The sequence below is a fragment of the Capsicum annuum genome, chromosome 10 (genome assembly GCF_002878395.1).
Source record: "Capsicum annuum cultivar UCD-10X-F1 chromosome 10, UCD10Xv1.1, whole genome shotgun sequence".
In the NCBI taxonomy this organism is placed as follows: domain Eukaryota; kingdom Viridiplantae; phylum Streptophyta; class Magnoliopsida; order Solanales; family Solanaceae; genus Capsicum; species Capsicum annuum.
Window position 1 is genome coordinate 1,273,785 of NC_061120.1, and position 14,497 is coordinate 1,288,281.

Genomic DNA, 14,497 nt, shown 5'->3' on the forward strand with positions numbered 1-14,497 from the left:
TATTACGTTCTATACAAGTTCTTTTTTATTTAATTAAAAATAAGGAGCGGAGATTTCATGAGATCGTGTAGAATGACATATACTTTTTTTAGAGATTGGCTTGGTGTTCAATTCTTTAGGATAAAACTTAATAAAATAATAAATTTCATATTTTTTTAATTAATTATGATTAAATTTGTTCGTCAATCTATTATGAAGAAGCTATATTTTTTATAATAAAACATGTAGATAATTAATTAGTGATGGCTATCATAATAAAATTTACTAATTTTTTGATGTGACTAAAGGTGAAGATGGAAGATTGACGTTGAGTGATATTTTTTTCTTTTTTCGATATTAACTTGATTTTCAGTTTCCTTGAAATAATGAAAATAATAATTTGCATGTTGTTTCTATTAACTGCGATGAGATTTGATTTTCAATTTAGTTCGAATAATTTCTTTTAAATAATGAAACCCATGAACAATAAATGAAGGCAACCATAATAAAAATTAGTCATCTGACGTAATTAAAAATAAAGCGAATAATTTAATGAGAATATGTTGTGTGATATTTTCTTCTATTTTTGAGATTATCTCAATAATTGGTTTCTTCAGAATAAAATCTAAAATGATATTTTTTTTAAAATAATTATATTTTACTAATCAAGATCATATTATAAAAATGTAAAATAAGGTCGTTGAAATTTGGCTAATATGTAAATAGATATTTAAATTTGACCTAAACTGATAAATAATCACTCTAATTTAGGAGTGCACATTTACAGGCATCAACTTGATCGCAACTGACAATTAAATACTTCAGCAGATTTATTCCCTTTTTTCATATAAGATTTTTTAGATCATAAGATTAAAGGATATTTTGATATATTTTAAATATTTTTAGTTTAGAATCATAAAATTTATAAATCTGCTTTATTTTATTAAACTTTGTATCAAACCAAAGTCAGACAACCAAATTAAACAATAGAGGTATAATGGTTACTTCTTTGTCTATCTTTACTTATTTAGTATACTAAAAATAATTGTTCAACTTTACTTGTCCAGTTTGAAAAATAAAAAAATAATTTTATTATGTATCCATTTTATTCTTGTCATTAAATAATACCTCCTCCGTCCATCTTAACTTGTCCATATTACTAAAATAGATGTCCAACGATATTTATTCGATTTGAAAAATCAATAGATAATTTATAATTTTGTGTCAATTTAACCTTTGTTATTAAATATTACTCATTGGCCGATACATTTCTCAAAGCATTAAATTTCTTATATAAAATGGTAACAATATTACCCTTATATTGTTTCTTAATATGTGTATCAAGTCAATAGTTGACAAGTTTCGTTGAAAGGAGGAAGTATATGAAAAATAATTTCTTTACACTTTTTATATATACATAGTTTAACTTTTCGATAAAGAATGTTCGACTGATCACCTTTACTCCATCTAGATGTTCCAAATCAAATATGGATATGTTAAAGGGTCAAATATGTCCCTCTACTTTGATAAATTAGTTAAATTTGTCCCTCATTATGCTATTGGGTGAAAATCAACCACCTTCTCCGGTAACTCAGTTCCCAAGAGAAGTGTTAAAAAGGAGGGGTGTTTTTGATAACTACGCTACGAGCAGGAGTATATTTCGCCCTATAATATAATTACAGGGATACATTTGGTCCAATAGTATAACGAAGGACAAATTTAGCCAATTTATTAAAATAGATTTTTTTAAAAAAATCTTTTTTCCTAATATATATGTATGAAAAATAATTTTTTTCACCTATATATATTGTATACTTTTTCTATATACACAGTTTAACTTTTCGACAAAGGATGTTCGACCGATCATTTTTACTATATATGTTTCAAATCAAACATGAAAACGTAAAGATGGACGGAGGAAATATAAATAACACGATGAGTGGGAGGTTATAATAATTTAACTTTTCGACAAAGAATGTTCGACTGATCAGTAGAGGCAGATCTAGGATTTAAAGTTTGTGGGTTTCACATAGATAAATATAAAATGAATAAACTTTTACAAGTTCTTCTATTATACTAGATCAGCAATACACTTTGTTTATGGGTTCCAACTTATATAATTCATATATATTTACTAGACTTCTCTATATAAATACTAAATTCGCACGAAAATTACTGAGTTCTGGAAACCCCCACCCAGGCCCCTAAATCCGCCCCTGTTGGATCACCTTTACTACATCCAGAGGCGGAGTCAGGATTTCAACAAAGGGGATTACATATTCAAATAAAACTTAGTCGAAGGAGTGTTCAACACCTACTGTAACCACATAAAAAATAATTTTAATTATGTATAAATTATATATTTTTTCGTCGAAGGGGGTTCAGCCGAACCCCCGAACAGAAGGCTGGCTCCGCCCCTAACTACATCTAGATATTTCAAATCAAACATGAACACGTAAAGATGGACAGAGCAAGTAGAATCAACATGATGAGTGAGAGGTTATAGTAAAAGCAATCATAACCACAATATTAGATTGTGTTTGCCACATGGCAATTTAAGCAACCAATCACAGAATGAATCTTTTATCCATCAAGATAAGCCCTTCATTCTCATTATATAAAATACCACAATCTCATATTTTTTAGTATCTGCCCATAATAATCACATAAGAGTTGAAATACTTTGCCAAACATGGCCTCTGCTTGTGCTTCATCCACCATTGCTGCTGTTGCTTTTTCTTCTCCAAGGTACAAATTCTATTCAATCTCCCCAATATGTTTAAAATCAAGTGTAGCATTCTACTAATATACTATGCCTTCGTCCTAATTTACGTGACATATAAAAATATTTTAAGTTGAACGGGAGTCTTGGAGTAACGGTTGAAGTTGCTGCCATGTGACCAGAAGGTCACGGGTTCAAACCTTCGAAACAGTCTCTGGCAGAAATGCAAGGTAAGGTTGCATACAATACACCCTTGTGGTGGAGCCTTTCTCGGGAAACCGCGCATAGCGGTAGCTTTAATGCACCGGGCTGTCCTTTTTATTTTTATAAAAATATTTTAAGTCATTAACTTACTAGTATACTAGAATGTACGAAACGGTTAGAAGTTTAAAATTTTGAATCTCGAAATTTTAACTGTATGTCTGTACAACATAAATTGGGATAACATTTTTTTTGGTACCAAACAAAACCTTATGTCTTAGAATCAAGTGTAGCATTATATACTAAGGTTGTTGTTCAGTAGCTAGTATGGAGGTAAGTTATGTAATGTAAGTATTAAATCTTGTATAAGTAATATCATGTTTGGTAGCTACTAGTTAAGATGTAAGTTATTCATGTCTAAAATTAATACGTGTTAGTTTTACGATTTAGAAACTCACAGAACTAATACATATATAAGTTAGGAGAGAATCTACGAATTGATCCCTCTTAATTAATCTATGTGTTATTAGAACCTGCATAACTCTAACCACCTACCAAACGATCCCTCACACGACCCCTAAAGACTTTGCATGATGAAAAACCTGCATAACTCTAACCAGCCACCAAACGATCCCTCAAACGACCCCTGAAACTTGCATAACTCTAACCAGCCACCAATCGACCCCTAAAGTCTTAGCATGATCAAAAACTGCATAACTCTAATCGGTCACCAAACGATCCCTCAAACGACCACTAAAGCCTAAGCATGATCGAAAACCTGCATAACTATAGCCAGCCACCAAATGATCCCTCAAACGACCCCTAAAGTCGTAGCATGATCAAAAACCTGCATAACTCTAACCAGTCACCAAACGATCCCTCAAACGACCCCTAAAGTGTTAGCATGATCAGAAACCTGCGCAAATCTAACCAGTTACCGAACGATCCCTGAAACGACCCCTAAAGTCTTAGCATGATGAAAAAGTGTATGTCTAAGTTCATTGCTGATTTGTTTCATGCAGTTCCAGGAGAAATGGATCGATTGTAGGAGCAACAAAAGCTTCATTCCTTGGAGGGAGAAGATTGAGAGTAAGCAATGTACCTGTAGCCGGATCACCGCGTGCTGCAACTACAGTGTGTGTTGCTGCCGACCCCGACAGACCCCTCTGGTTCCCTGGCAGCGTCCCTCCTCCATGGCTTGATGGCAGGTCAGTCATGATCCAGCTAGTATATCATACTGTGTATATTTATCAGGTGAAAGTTCACGCAATCAATCAATCAAGCTATTAAAATTCCTCGATCTAGCTAGTATTATATAGTTTTTTTGGCATAATATATATAGACGGACACTTAAACTTACCCTCAACCGATAAGTAAGCACTCTAATTTTGTGCACATTTAGATACCTCAACTTGATTTTAACTAGCAACTAAACACTCCAACTTATACTTACTGTGTCTCGTGAATGCCCCACACTGATGTGACTGGTACAGTGGATACGAGCTGAGGTATCTAGATGTGTATACTCAAAGTTGGAGTAGTTACTTGTCAGTTGAGGTCAAGTTTGAGTGCCTGTTTATGTGTTATGCCTTTTTAAAAAAAAGAATAATTGGAGTAGGAAAAGGGGATTACAAGATGGAAAATCTAAAGCTCACCAATAAGGTGAAAGTTCATGTAATCAATCGACTGAACTACTGAGATTTTCTAATCTATATGCTGAAATTATTTTATTCTTCTTCGTTTTGCAGCCTTCCCGGAGATTTTGGTTTCGATCCTCTTGGCCTAGGTATATATCAGTCTAATTCTGATTTTTCAATTTAGGATACATACAGAAGGGAAGCCTTGGAGTAACTGGTAAAGTTGCTGTCATGTGACCAGAAGGTCATGGGGTCAAGCCTTGGAAACAGCCCCTTGCAGAAATGTAAGGTGAGGCTACGTACAATAGATCTTTGTGGTCGGGCACTTCCCCGGACTCTGCGCATAGCGGGAGCTTAGTGCACCTGCCCCTTTAGTATTGGATATATATAGAAGGGGAGCCTTGGAGTAACTGGTAAAGTTGCTGCCATGTGACCAGGAGGTCACGGGGTCAATCCTTGGAAACATCCCCTTGCAGAAATGTAAGGTGAGGCTACGTACAATAGATCCTTGTGGTCGGGCCCTTCCCGGGACCCTACGCATAGCGGGAGCTTAGTACACCGGGCTACCCTTCAGTATTGGATATATATAGATGTCTATAGATATAACTTGTGTATATCATTTGAGTACAGGATCTGACCCAGAGAGCTTGAGATGGAACCAACAGGCAGAGATTGTACACTGCAGATGGGCAATGTTGGGAGCTGCAGGAATTTTCATTCCAGAATTCCTCACGAAACTCGGTATCCTTAACACACCTTCATGGTACACTGCTGGTGAACTAGAATACTTCACGGACACAACGACTCTCTTCATCATTGAGTTGATACTTATCGGTTGGGCCGAGGGAAGAAGGTGGGCCGATATCATCAAGCCTGGTTGTGTAAACACTGACCCTATCTTCCCTAACAACAAGCTCACAGGGACAGACGTTGGTTATCCAGGAGGCTTATGGTTTGATCCGTTGGGTTGGGGTTCGGGTTCACCTGAGAAGATAAAGGAGTTGAGGACAAAGGAGATCAAGAACGGTAGACTTGCTATGTTAGCCGTTATGGGCGCATGGTTCCAACACATTTACACTGGAACAGGTCCTATTGACAACCTCTTTGCTCACCTTGCTGATCCCGGTCACGCCACTATTTTTGCTGTAAGTACAACCACATTTTAATTCATACTCTTGGTTATTCGAGTTACAACAACAACATACCCAGTGTATTCCCACCTACTAGGGTCTGGGGAGGGTAAAATGTACGCAATCCATACCTGATACCACCACCTATCACCACCTCTGAAGAAGTAGAGAGGCTGTTTCCGATAGACCCCTGACTCAGGACAAAAAGATACTTAGAAAGTCTTGATAAAACATGAAACAAGATGAAATAACATAAATAAGACACCCACAAAGTAGTACTATACACTATTAACTAGAGACTCCAACTCTTGGTTATTCAAGTTAATGGTCAAAAACACAACTTAAAGTATCCACATTTTTCGAGTTTCATATCTAAATTATCAGGTGTGCGAGTCACTGAAGTTGTTTGTGATTATGTTTCAGGCATTCACTCCCAAGTGAGAAGAAGAAGCATGAGGATATTTTGATGTAATGAATGATGTGTAAAAGTAACATTTGAAGTAGATTTGTGCAAAGAGAACTAATGTTTCTTTCCCACATTTGGTTTGCTCATGTCTGTCTTCTGTCGAAAAAGACTAAGCAATGTACAAATACATTTCGACAACTCGTATCAGATCAAGAAAATCTATTTATATATGTTCATTCATTTGCATGATAGAAGATTTTTACTGCAATAGTCTACAAAGATACACAGGAACTGGATGGTAAGAGACTTTGGTTCTAACCTTTATTTTACCAGCTTTCGTTATGTAAAAAGCTAATAAGAACCGCGTTTCTCATAGTAAAGTTATTTCGTTAAGAATCAGTATGTAGAGTAGAAAGGGAGCCTTGGAGTAACTGATAAAGTTACTGTCATGTAACCAAGAGGTCACAATTTCAAGTAAAGTAACAGACTTTCGCAACCTATATTTCACCAGTTTTCATTATGTAAAAGGCTAGTAAGAACTAAGTTGCTCATAGTAAAGATATTGCTTCATAGGGATAAAGTTGTTTGATCACGCGATTGGTTTGGTTGTTTGTTTTAGAATTCTGCTTCCGGTACCCTTCACGAATCTATTTTTGCCACTTCTGTTAAGAATCGGTACCTAAATTAGAAGTGGAGCCTTGGAGTAACCGGTAATGTCGCTACCATGTGACCAGGAGGTCACAGGTGTGGATCAGCCTATTGCATAAATGCAAGGTAAGGTTGCATTGCAACCCTTGTGGTTCGTCCCTTCCTGGGATCCCATGCATAGCAAGTGCACCGGGCTTCCCAATCAATAAGGATATTGAGTATACGGTTGATGTATCAGACTCGACCTTATCTTTGGTGGCATGCATTCCCATCCAATCCATGTCATAACATTATTTTGAACATATCCAATAATGTCCGAACTCTTTCTTCTGTATCGAGTATTATCGAAATAAACTTCAACTCCAGTTTATTTTCCTCATCTTAATTTCAACTTTGGCCACGATGATTTTACCATATAAATGTTGGACGAAAGGGTTAACTCCAAATACTATGAGCCACCATAAAGCTCTACTGTAAATTAGGGGAAAAAAACTCTAGTAACAAATTGCTTTATGGCACCAAAGTTCAAAAGTTACACAAAAAAGATTAAATCTTCAAGAGCATGATTAATAAGTTATTGGATATTATAAATGTTGTAAAAATTCTAGTAGTGTGATTATGTGTGTGTTTGAAACTGAAGTACAAGATAGGAGGACAAAAATCGAAGTAAAAAACATCTTCATGTAACAGATACAACAACATACCTAGTGAAATCCCACAAGTAGGGTGTGGGAGGGTTGAGTGTACGCAGACCTTACCCCTAGATAAAGAGATCATTTCCGAAGGACCCTCGGCTAAAAAAAAAAAGAGTTAAAGTGAATCAAGGCAAGCCAAGAGTAAGGGACACCTGGTCCTGTTCTAAAAGTACACAAAAATTCAACAGTAAAACAATTTTGATATAGCTTTCTAGGAGGGGCTTCGGGTTTGAACCAACAACATCCTTCTCTTGTCTTTGCTGCTTCATTTTTCTCTCTCATTGCACGTGAACTTAGAAAGGCCTTGTGCATTCCCTATTGCTTTCGTCAATGGTTCTATGTGATGAAGTTCATACTGATTTCATTGTTTCTTTGGATACTCCCTCGGTCCAAATATGGTGGATCCAATTCTCACATTGGTGCTGCCCATTTCTATCTGCAGTATTACGACAGAGAATCAACACAACACGTACGAGCAGTTTCCAAATGCAGCTTATATATACTTTAAATGAGCAAAATAGAACCAGCTCATATTTTTCATAATTCCATGCTTACTTCGGGAATAAAACAGACTTCACAAATAGTCCACAAAATATATTAGGAAATCCATTGGCAGAAAGGCGAAAGATGGCCAGCTTGAACAATTGTAACTGATTCATAAACTTGTTTTGGGTTCACAATACGAGAAAAATAAGTTGAGGAGGAAAATATATTTTTGCATCAGCATGCTAGAGGCGTTAAATTAAACTTAAGGATAACGGAGTAGTCAGCTGCCGCAAATGAAATTAATAAGAAGTGATTCTTTCATTAGAATTAATTTATTGGATGAAAAAGATCAGTTTTTTTAACAAGGTAAGAAAATACCAGCTTACCGCTAACTCAAAGTCACTAGACATGCCCATTGATAACTCACATCGAGATTCAGCCATCCCAAGCACCTTGCAAACTTCAGTTCTACAATTCAGTAGCGTCTATCGCATTACAAGAAAAATGGAGATCATCAATTTGGAGAAATTGCGAAATATGGTGGAGTTAATATGAACAATTTGAGTTAATATGAAAAATGGAGTTAATATGAAGCTCCCAACATGCATGACTCAAATATATCCATTTGATAACAAACTTCTCAAGGATTCCATATACAGAAATTACTTAGCACAAGAAAAGCATCTTTCTATAATACATAAGATCTAAAGTAGGGAAAGAAAACTTCCCATAACTATGAAGAAAATTGTTTTGGTGACTATTACCATTAAAATTAACGAAAGAAAACTTCCCATAACAATGACGAAAATTGTTTCGGTGACTATTACCATTGACGAAAAAGGTCTGCCTTCAACACTAGGTGATTTCTTCACATCTATCCGGGCCTTGATGGACAGAGCTACTCAGTTACCTCATACCTGTGCTGGTGGGAGGTAGCAGGTACCTCAAGGAATTAGTCGAGGTGCGCGCAAGCTTACCCGACACCACAGTTATCAAGAAAAAATGCCAGCTTTCAGTAGTTTATGATTGTTCTTCCTTTGCATCTTTTATTAGTAAAGAGTGGGACATTTTCAAACAGTTGAGGGGACTTGGAATTCTTATATGTCATGTAAAACTAAATTATGGATTCATTACAGAACATCACCTTGAAGTTCTCTGGGGTTGAAGTGTAGTCAGGCCTTCCAATTGTCATTAGGCCAGAGAACTCAAGGTTTGGGCAATCCAGCTTGACATGTCTGGCAAGCTCTATGCAATTTGATGGATCAACACCAGATTTTGCTGCATATAGTTAAATTAATGAATTTACGAGTTCCTTCGGAAGTAGAAAGACTGGAGTCCTTCTTTGGCCTTGAACGTCAAAAAAAAAGCATTGTACATTTCGATCAAACATGCATTACTGGCACTGAAGGAAAAAAAATCCAACAACTCAATCCAAAATTTGTGAGATTTCATCTGCAAGTTAACCAGTACTCTGAGGACTTGAAGCAACACATCAGAAACCTTTCAATAACCTAAACCATAAAAAAGGGCAGCCCGGTGAAGAAAAGCCCACGCTATGCGCGTGGTCCGGGGAAGGGACGGACCACAAGGGTCTATTATATGCAGCCACACCTTGCATTTCTGCCAAAGGCTGTTTCCACGGCTTGAACCCGTGACCTCCTGGTCACATGGTTGACCAGCACTTATACCCGTTACTCCAAGGCTCCCCTTGAATAACCTAAACCATATTGCTCCGTAAACACCAACAACCTAATAGCATGTAGATCTAATTACTAGAGTTGTCGTCAATCCTGCCTAGTTTCTCTCAGAATCTGCAAGCAAGAATGAGGAGAAAAGATACTCACACTCCTCTCCGCTGGTATTAACTTGAACCAAAACCTTCAAGGGCTGCCTGCCAATGCTTGAAACCGCACGATCAAGATGATTTGCAAGCTGCAGATTAGAAAGAAAGTTGTATGATTGATCAGCTTTGTTCAATTCAAACAATTATATGCATTCAAAGTGACTATAATCTAAACAAACAAAATTATTAAAGCTTCAAGGTGTGGTTGAATTTTAACAACGACCAGATACAGAAGGAACTCAGGAGAGAAATGAATGAAGTAGCACATTCCACCGCACTCAGTTTATAAACCGACAGCGGATCCACTTTGATATAGCTATTTATGTTATGATAACCATGTGGGGCTAATTTATATTGATCTCGGTTTTTATTATCCTGCTGAACTGTGAAAGTAAATTAAAAATCACACTGCTGCTGGCTTAGTGGAAATAGAAGTAGAATATGACATTTTCAAGATTAAACAAGTTGACTACTCCTTAAGTTCATCAAGCTTTAAGAAACACAGGTAAACTCTTTACCTTCGGGTTATCAACGCCATGAATCATAGCTAGATTGGGAACAGCAGCTGCAGTGAAGGAGGTAAACTTTAGACAAATTTAAGATTGATATACTTATCCTATTTACACATAAGCATAAATGCTTCCTGAGAGTAAGGAGGGGGTCTGCTCTTGTCAGGATACCCAAAAAAAAAAAAGGAACCGTTTATACTCTAGTTAGACACTTCAACTCTCACCTTTCAGGTCCTTAGCACTAAATAACAAATTGTTAGTTGAAATGGGAAAAGTGAAGTGGAAGATCATACGTCCAAAAGAAAATAGCAGGCTTGTCATTCACCAAATTAAGCATGGAGAGGCGATTTTGGCCCTGAGTTGATGGTTGATACAAAATAAAAAGGTTTCTGCACTCTACTCAGACACTTCAATCTTAATTCTTACATTACAGCATACAGGTCCTTAGCACAAAATAACAAATTTTTAGTTGGAAAAGGTTAAGAGATAATACATTGAGGAAATTATGCAGACTTGTATTTTACCAACAGAGCAATTGGAAAAGAATCAAAGTAACCAAATATAAGATCCTATGGATCATTGAGGAAACAAATGCTAGCAACAAGAGGGGAATCCAAAATTTTGAAGTCTTTGTTGAAAACCACTGAATCAATGCATACACACAACTTCCAACCTCTCGTTGGAAACCACAAAAAGTAAAGAGCGAGAAGTGATGTCAATTGATGGACAATTTAGGGAAGTTCGATAATAACAAAACAAAATATTGCACAAAATACTTAGATGAGCCCGTACTCAGGAGTTGCTTCACTTTATTGCTCTGCAAATGCCCAATATAATGCCATTCTATGTCCTCCGGAAGCTGTATATGAACAATACATAATCAATATACCACAATGAAAAAAATCTGCCCGCAACTATCAACTACTCCATTTGTCCCAATTTACGTGGCACTTTTCACTTCTCGAGATTCAATTATTCTGAACTTTGACCAACATTTTAAAGTGTATTTTTTCAACATATTAACATGAGAATAATTGTGACTTATAGTAGATTGTATAGTTGTTGAATATCCAAATTTTACTTCTAATCAAGTTGATCCGATATCAGTCAAATTCACTCGAGAAGGGGATGGATAGAGTATCATTTATGTCTCAATCCCAAATTAACTCAGCTATAAGAATTCTTTTTATATCCAAAGTTCATGGCCAAAAACACACCTGAATTGTCCCATTTTTCGCGAGTTTCCTACTTTCCTACCTGAACTATCATAGAGTATTTCTCAAAACACACCTGAATGGTCAGTTGTTCTTTTTTCCTCCGTGAACTATCACTTGCTAATTATCAAAAACACATCTGAACTATCAATTGTTCTTTTTCTTTTTCCCTACATGAACTATCACCAACTATTTATCAAGACATACATGAACTATCGTGTTACCTTTAGTTCATGTAAGGAAAAGGGAACAAATGACGGTTGAAGTGTGTGTTGATAAATACTTTGGGTATGAAAAGTGAATCGGCTAGGAAACTCGCAAAAACGTGATACTTCAGCTATGCCCTTTAGCAATTTCTCTTATATCTATTCACCTTTATTTATGAACATTTTTAAAAAGCAAAAAAAACGTTTTTCCTCTTCAACAATTTGTCTCAATCTAAAGCTCAATTAACATAACAATAAAATACAATATAATATGATGCATTATGAAACAACATGTAACAACCATCCAAATAGTGTATAGTACTTGTTGTATAGTTTATTTAAAATTCTAGAACATTGAGTTGATCTAGTGTTACCATATTGACCCGAGAAGTAGATGGATAGAGTATCATTTATGTCTCAATTCCAAATTAATTTCATTACAGGAATCCTTTATCTCTAGAGTTACAAGTCAAAAACACACCTGAAGTATCACCTTTTTTGCACGTTTCCTACCTAAACTACTACAACAACAACAACTACCTAGTGTATTCCCACAAAGTGAGGTTTGGAGAGGGTAAGTGTACGCAAAAGAGGTTGTTTCCGATAGACCTTCGGCTCAGGACATCTAACAATATAACAAACACAAAAGCACACAGCAAGATGAGATAATACACTGCTAGGTAATAAAGAAAATAAGACACCCACCAGATACTACTATAAACTATCTATCCAAGATCATAGGCACCACTGAAACACCATGAACAAGAAACTTCATACGCAAATACAAACAAAGCACTCTCCCTACTATAACGGCTTTCCTCCTACCCACTAACCCTCTACCCTAATACGAGTCCTCCACACCTTCCTATCAAGGGTCATGTCCTCCGTAAGCTGTAACTGCTCTATATCATGCCTAATAACCTCTTTCCAATACTTCTTTGGCCTACTTCTACCCCACCTAAAACCATCCATAGTCGAGGGTCATGTTCGCCGTAAGCTGTAACGGCTCCATATCATGCCTAATAACCTCTCTCCAATACTTGTTCGGCCTACCTCTACCCTACCTAAAACCATCCATAGTCAAGGATCATGTCCTCCGTAAACTATAACTGCTCCATATCATACCTAATAACCTTTCTCCGGTACTTCTTCGACCTACCTCTACCCCACCTAAAACCATCCATCGTCAGCCTCTCACACCTCCAAATATTTATCAAAAGACACTTGAACTATCAATTTTTCTTTTTTCTTATATGAACTATCACCAACTATTTATCAAAACACACCTGAACTATCAGTTGTTCCCTTTAATTCAGGTAGGAAAAGGGAACATACGACAATGGACCTGTGTTTTGCTAAATACTTCAGATATGAAACTCGCAAAAACGTGATACTTCAGGTGCGTTTTTTAGCATTATATCCTATACATATTCAGCTCTATTTACGCACATTTTATAGAAAAAATAAATCTCTTATGTGAACAATTTGTCACAATCTAAAGCTCAATTAACATTACCAAATGCAGAAAGGCAAAAATATGAGTACCTCGGGAGCCTTTTGAATAATCTCTTGTACATAATTTTCACCAAAACATCTATGTCCAGCTTCATAAACTTGGTTAATAAGAGAAATAGGCTTCGTTTTGCTCACCGCCACCACTCTGACGTCATCAGCACGGCGGCCGGACCTCTCCGCCGCCTGCCTTACACGGTGGAGCACTGACCGGAGCGCCGTCACGGCTAGTCCCTCGGCGGCCGGAGCAGCCATTTCTGCTTCAGGCTATGTTTGGGGGCGCGTTGTTCTCACGCGCTGTATCAATTTCGTGCCCCTTCTATAACCACCAAAAGAATGGCGGGTATTTGTTTACTTATCACACTTATTTTACGAAGATTAATGAATTAATATTTGAAAATTGAGATTAAATTAACTTAGGTTATTAAATATTTAAAATTATACGAAAAAGTAGTATTATATCTTTTTAATACTAATATGATGAAAATATATATTTTCAACGTACATATTGAACGTATGAGTGTCTTCCCGGGCCTACGACCTTCCTATGGCCCAATATATATAAGATCGACTTCAAACTTCTAACACAAAGTTATGCGGTGCATAGGCTATGTCCCTTGCAACTTTGGGTTCAAACGAGTGTTATATCTTCCTCACCGCAGCTCAAGTCGACTCTTTTTCGTCGAGTCTAAAGGATTAAGACGTACGTCGAAATACGTTCACCCTAATTTTTATATGTAATACTTTGGTCATCAGAGAGTATCTTTACAAGAAGCCCCAGAGGACGACTAAAATGGGAACATTGGCCCAACACCTGACCCACTTGCCTAATCCAAGAAGCCCAAAACCACTACAACAAAAACACACCCTCAGACGACGCGCATTTTCCTAGCTTTGATGTATAAAGTTATCTGATATTTATTACCGGTGAGAGGTGGCAGGTATCCCGTGAATATAGTCGAAGTGTGCAAAAGTTAGCCCGGACACCACGTTTATAAAAACAAAAGGGCAATTTTCATAAATTCTAACAGTTTAGTACAAAATTACATAAAATTCTGACTATTTTTATATTCACGTAAAATCTCATTTTCTTTTTCATTATTATTATACATAGCTAAGACTCGTGATACATCACTATCTGATACATAAGTATCGATAAATAACTGTTAAGTATTGATATCACAAGATTTATTTAAATAGTTATGTCTTATACATCAGTAGCACAAAAATGTTCTGATACATGATTTTTGTAAATTTTCAACCAAACACGTCTTTACTGTGTATCTGTAGCTTAATATTCAGTAAGATA

General features: G+C 36.4%; 2 protein-coding genes across 2 annotated transcripts; one reads left to right on the forward strand and one right to left on the reverse strand.

Annotated features, from left to right (window-relative positions):
• The first annotated feature begins 2,433 nt into the window (after nt 1-2,433).
• On the forward strand, nt 2,434-6,311 carry LOC107838850 (chlorophyll a-b binding protein 7, chloroplastic). Its single transcript, XM_016682085.2, has 5 exons — nt 2,434-2,727; nt 3,925-4,110; nt 4,651-4,688; nt 5,170-5,684; nt 6,093-6,311. Exons 1-5 carry the CDS (start codon nt 2,672-2,674, stop codon nt 6,108-6,110), a joined length of 813 nt encoding a protein of 270 aa, XP_016537571.1. The 5' UTR covers nt 2,434-2,671; the 3' UTR covers nt 6,111-6,311.
• A 1,073-nt stretch (nt 6,312-7,384) lies between these two features.
• On the reverse strand, nt 7,385-13,915 carry LOC107838851 (pyridoxal phosphate homeostasis protein). The gene is made up of 7 exons (XM_016682086.2): nt 13,222-13,915; nt 11,049-11,115; nt 10,266-10,312; nt 9,749-9,836; nt 9,049-9,182; nt 8,291-8,389; nt 7,385-7,854 (listed from the first exon to the last, which is right to left on the reverse strand). Exons 1-7 carry the CDS (start codon nt 13,441-13,443, stop codon nt 7,780-7,782), a joined length of 732 nt encoding a protein of 243 aa, XP_016537572.1. The 5' UTR covers nt 13,444-13,915; the 3' UTR covers nt 7,385-7,779.
• Between the last annotated feature and the right edge of the window lie 582 nt (nt 13,916-14,497).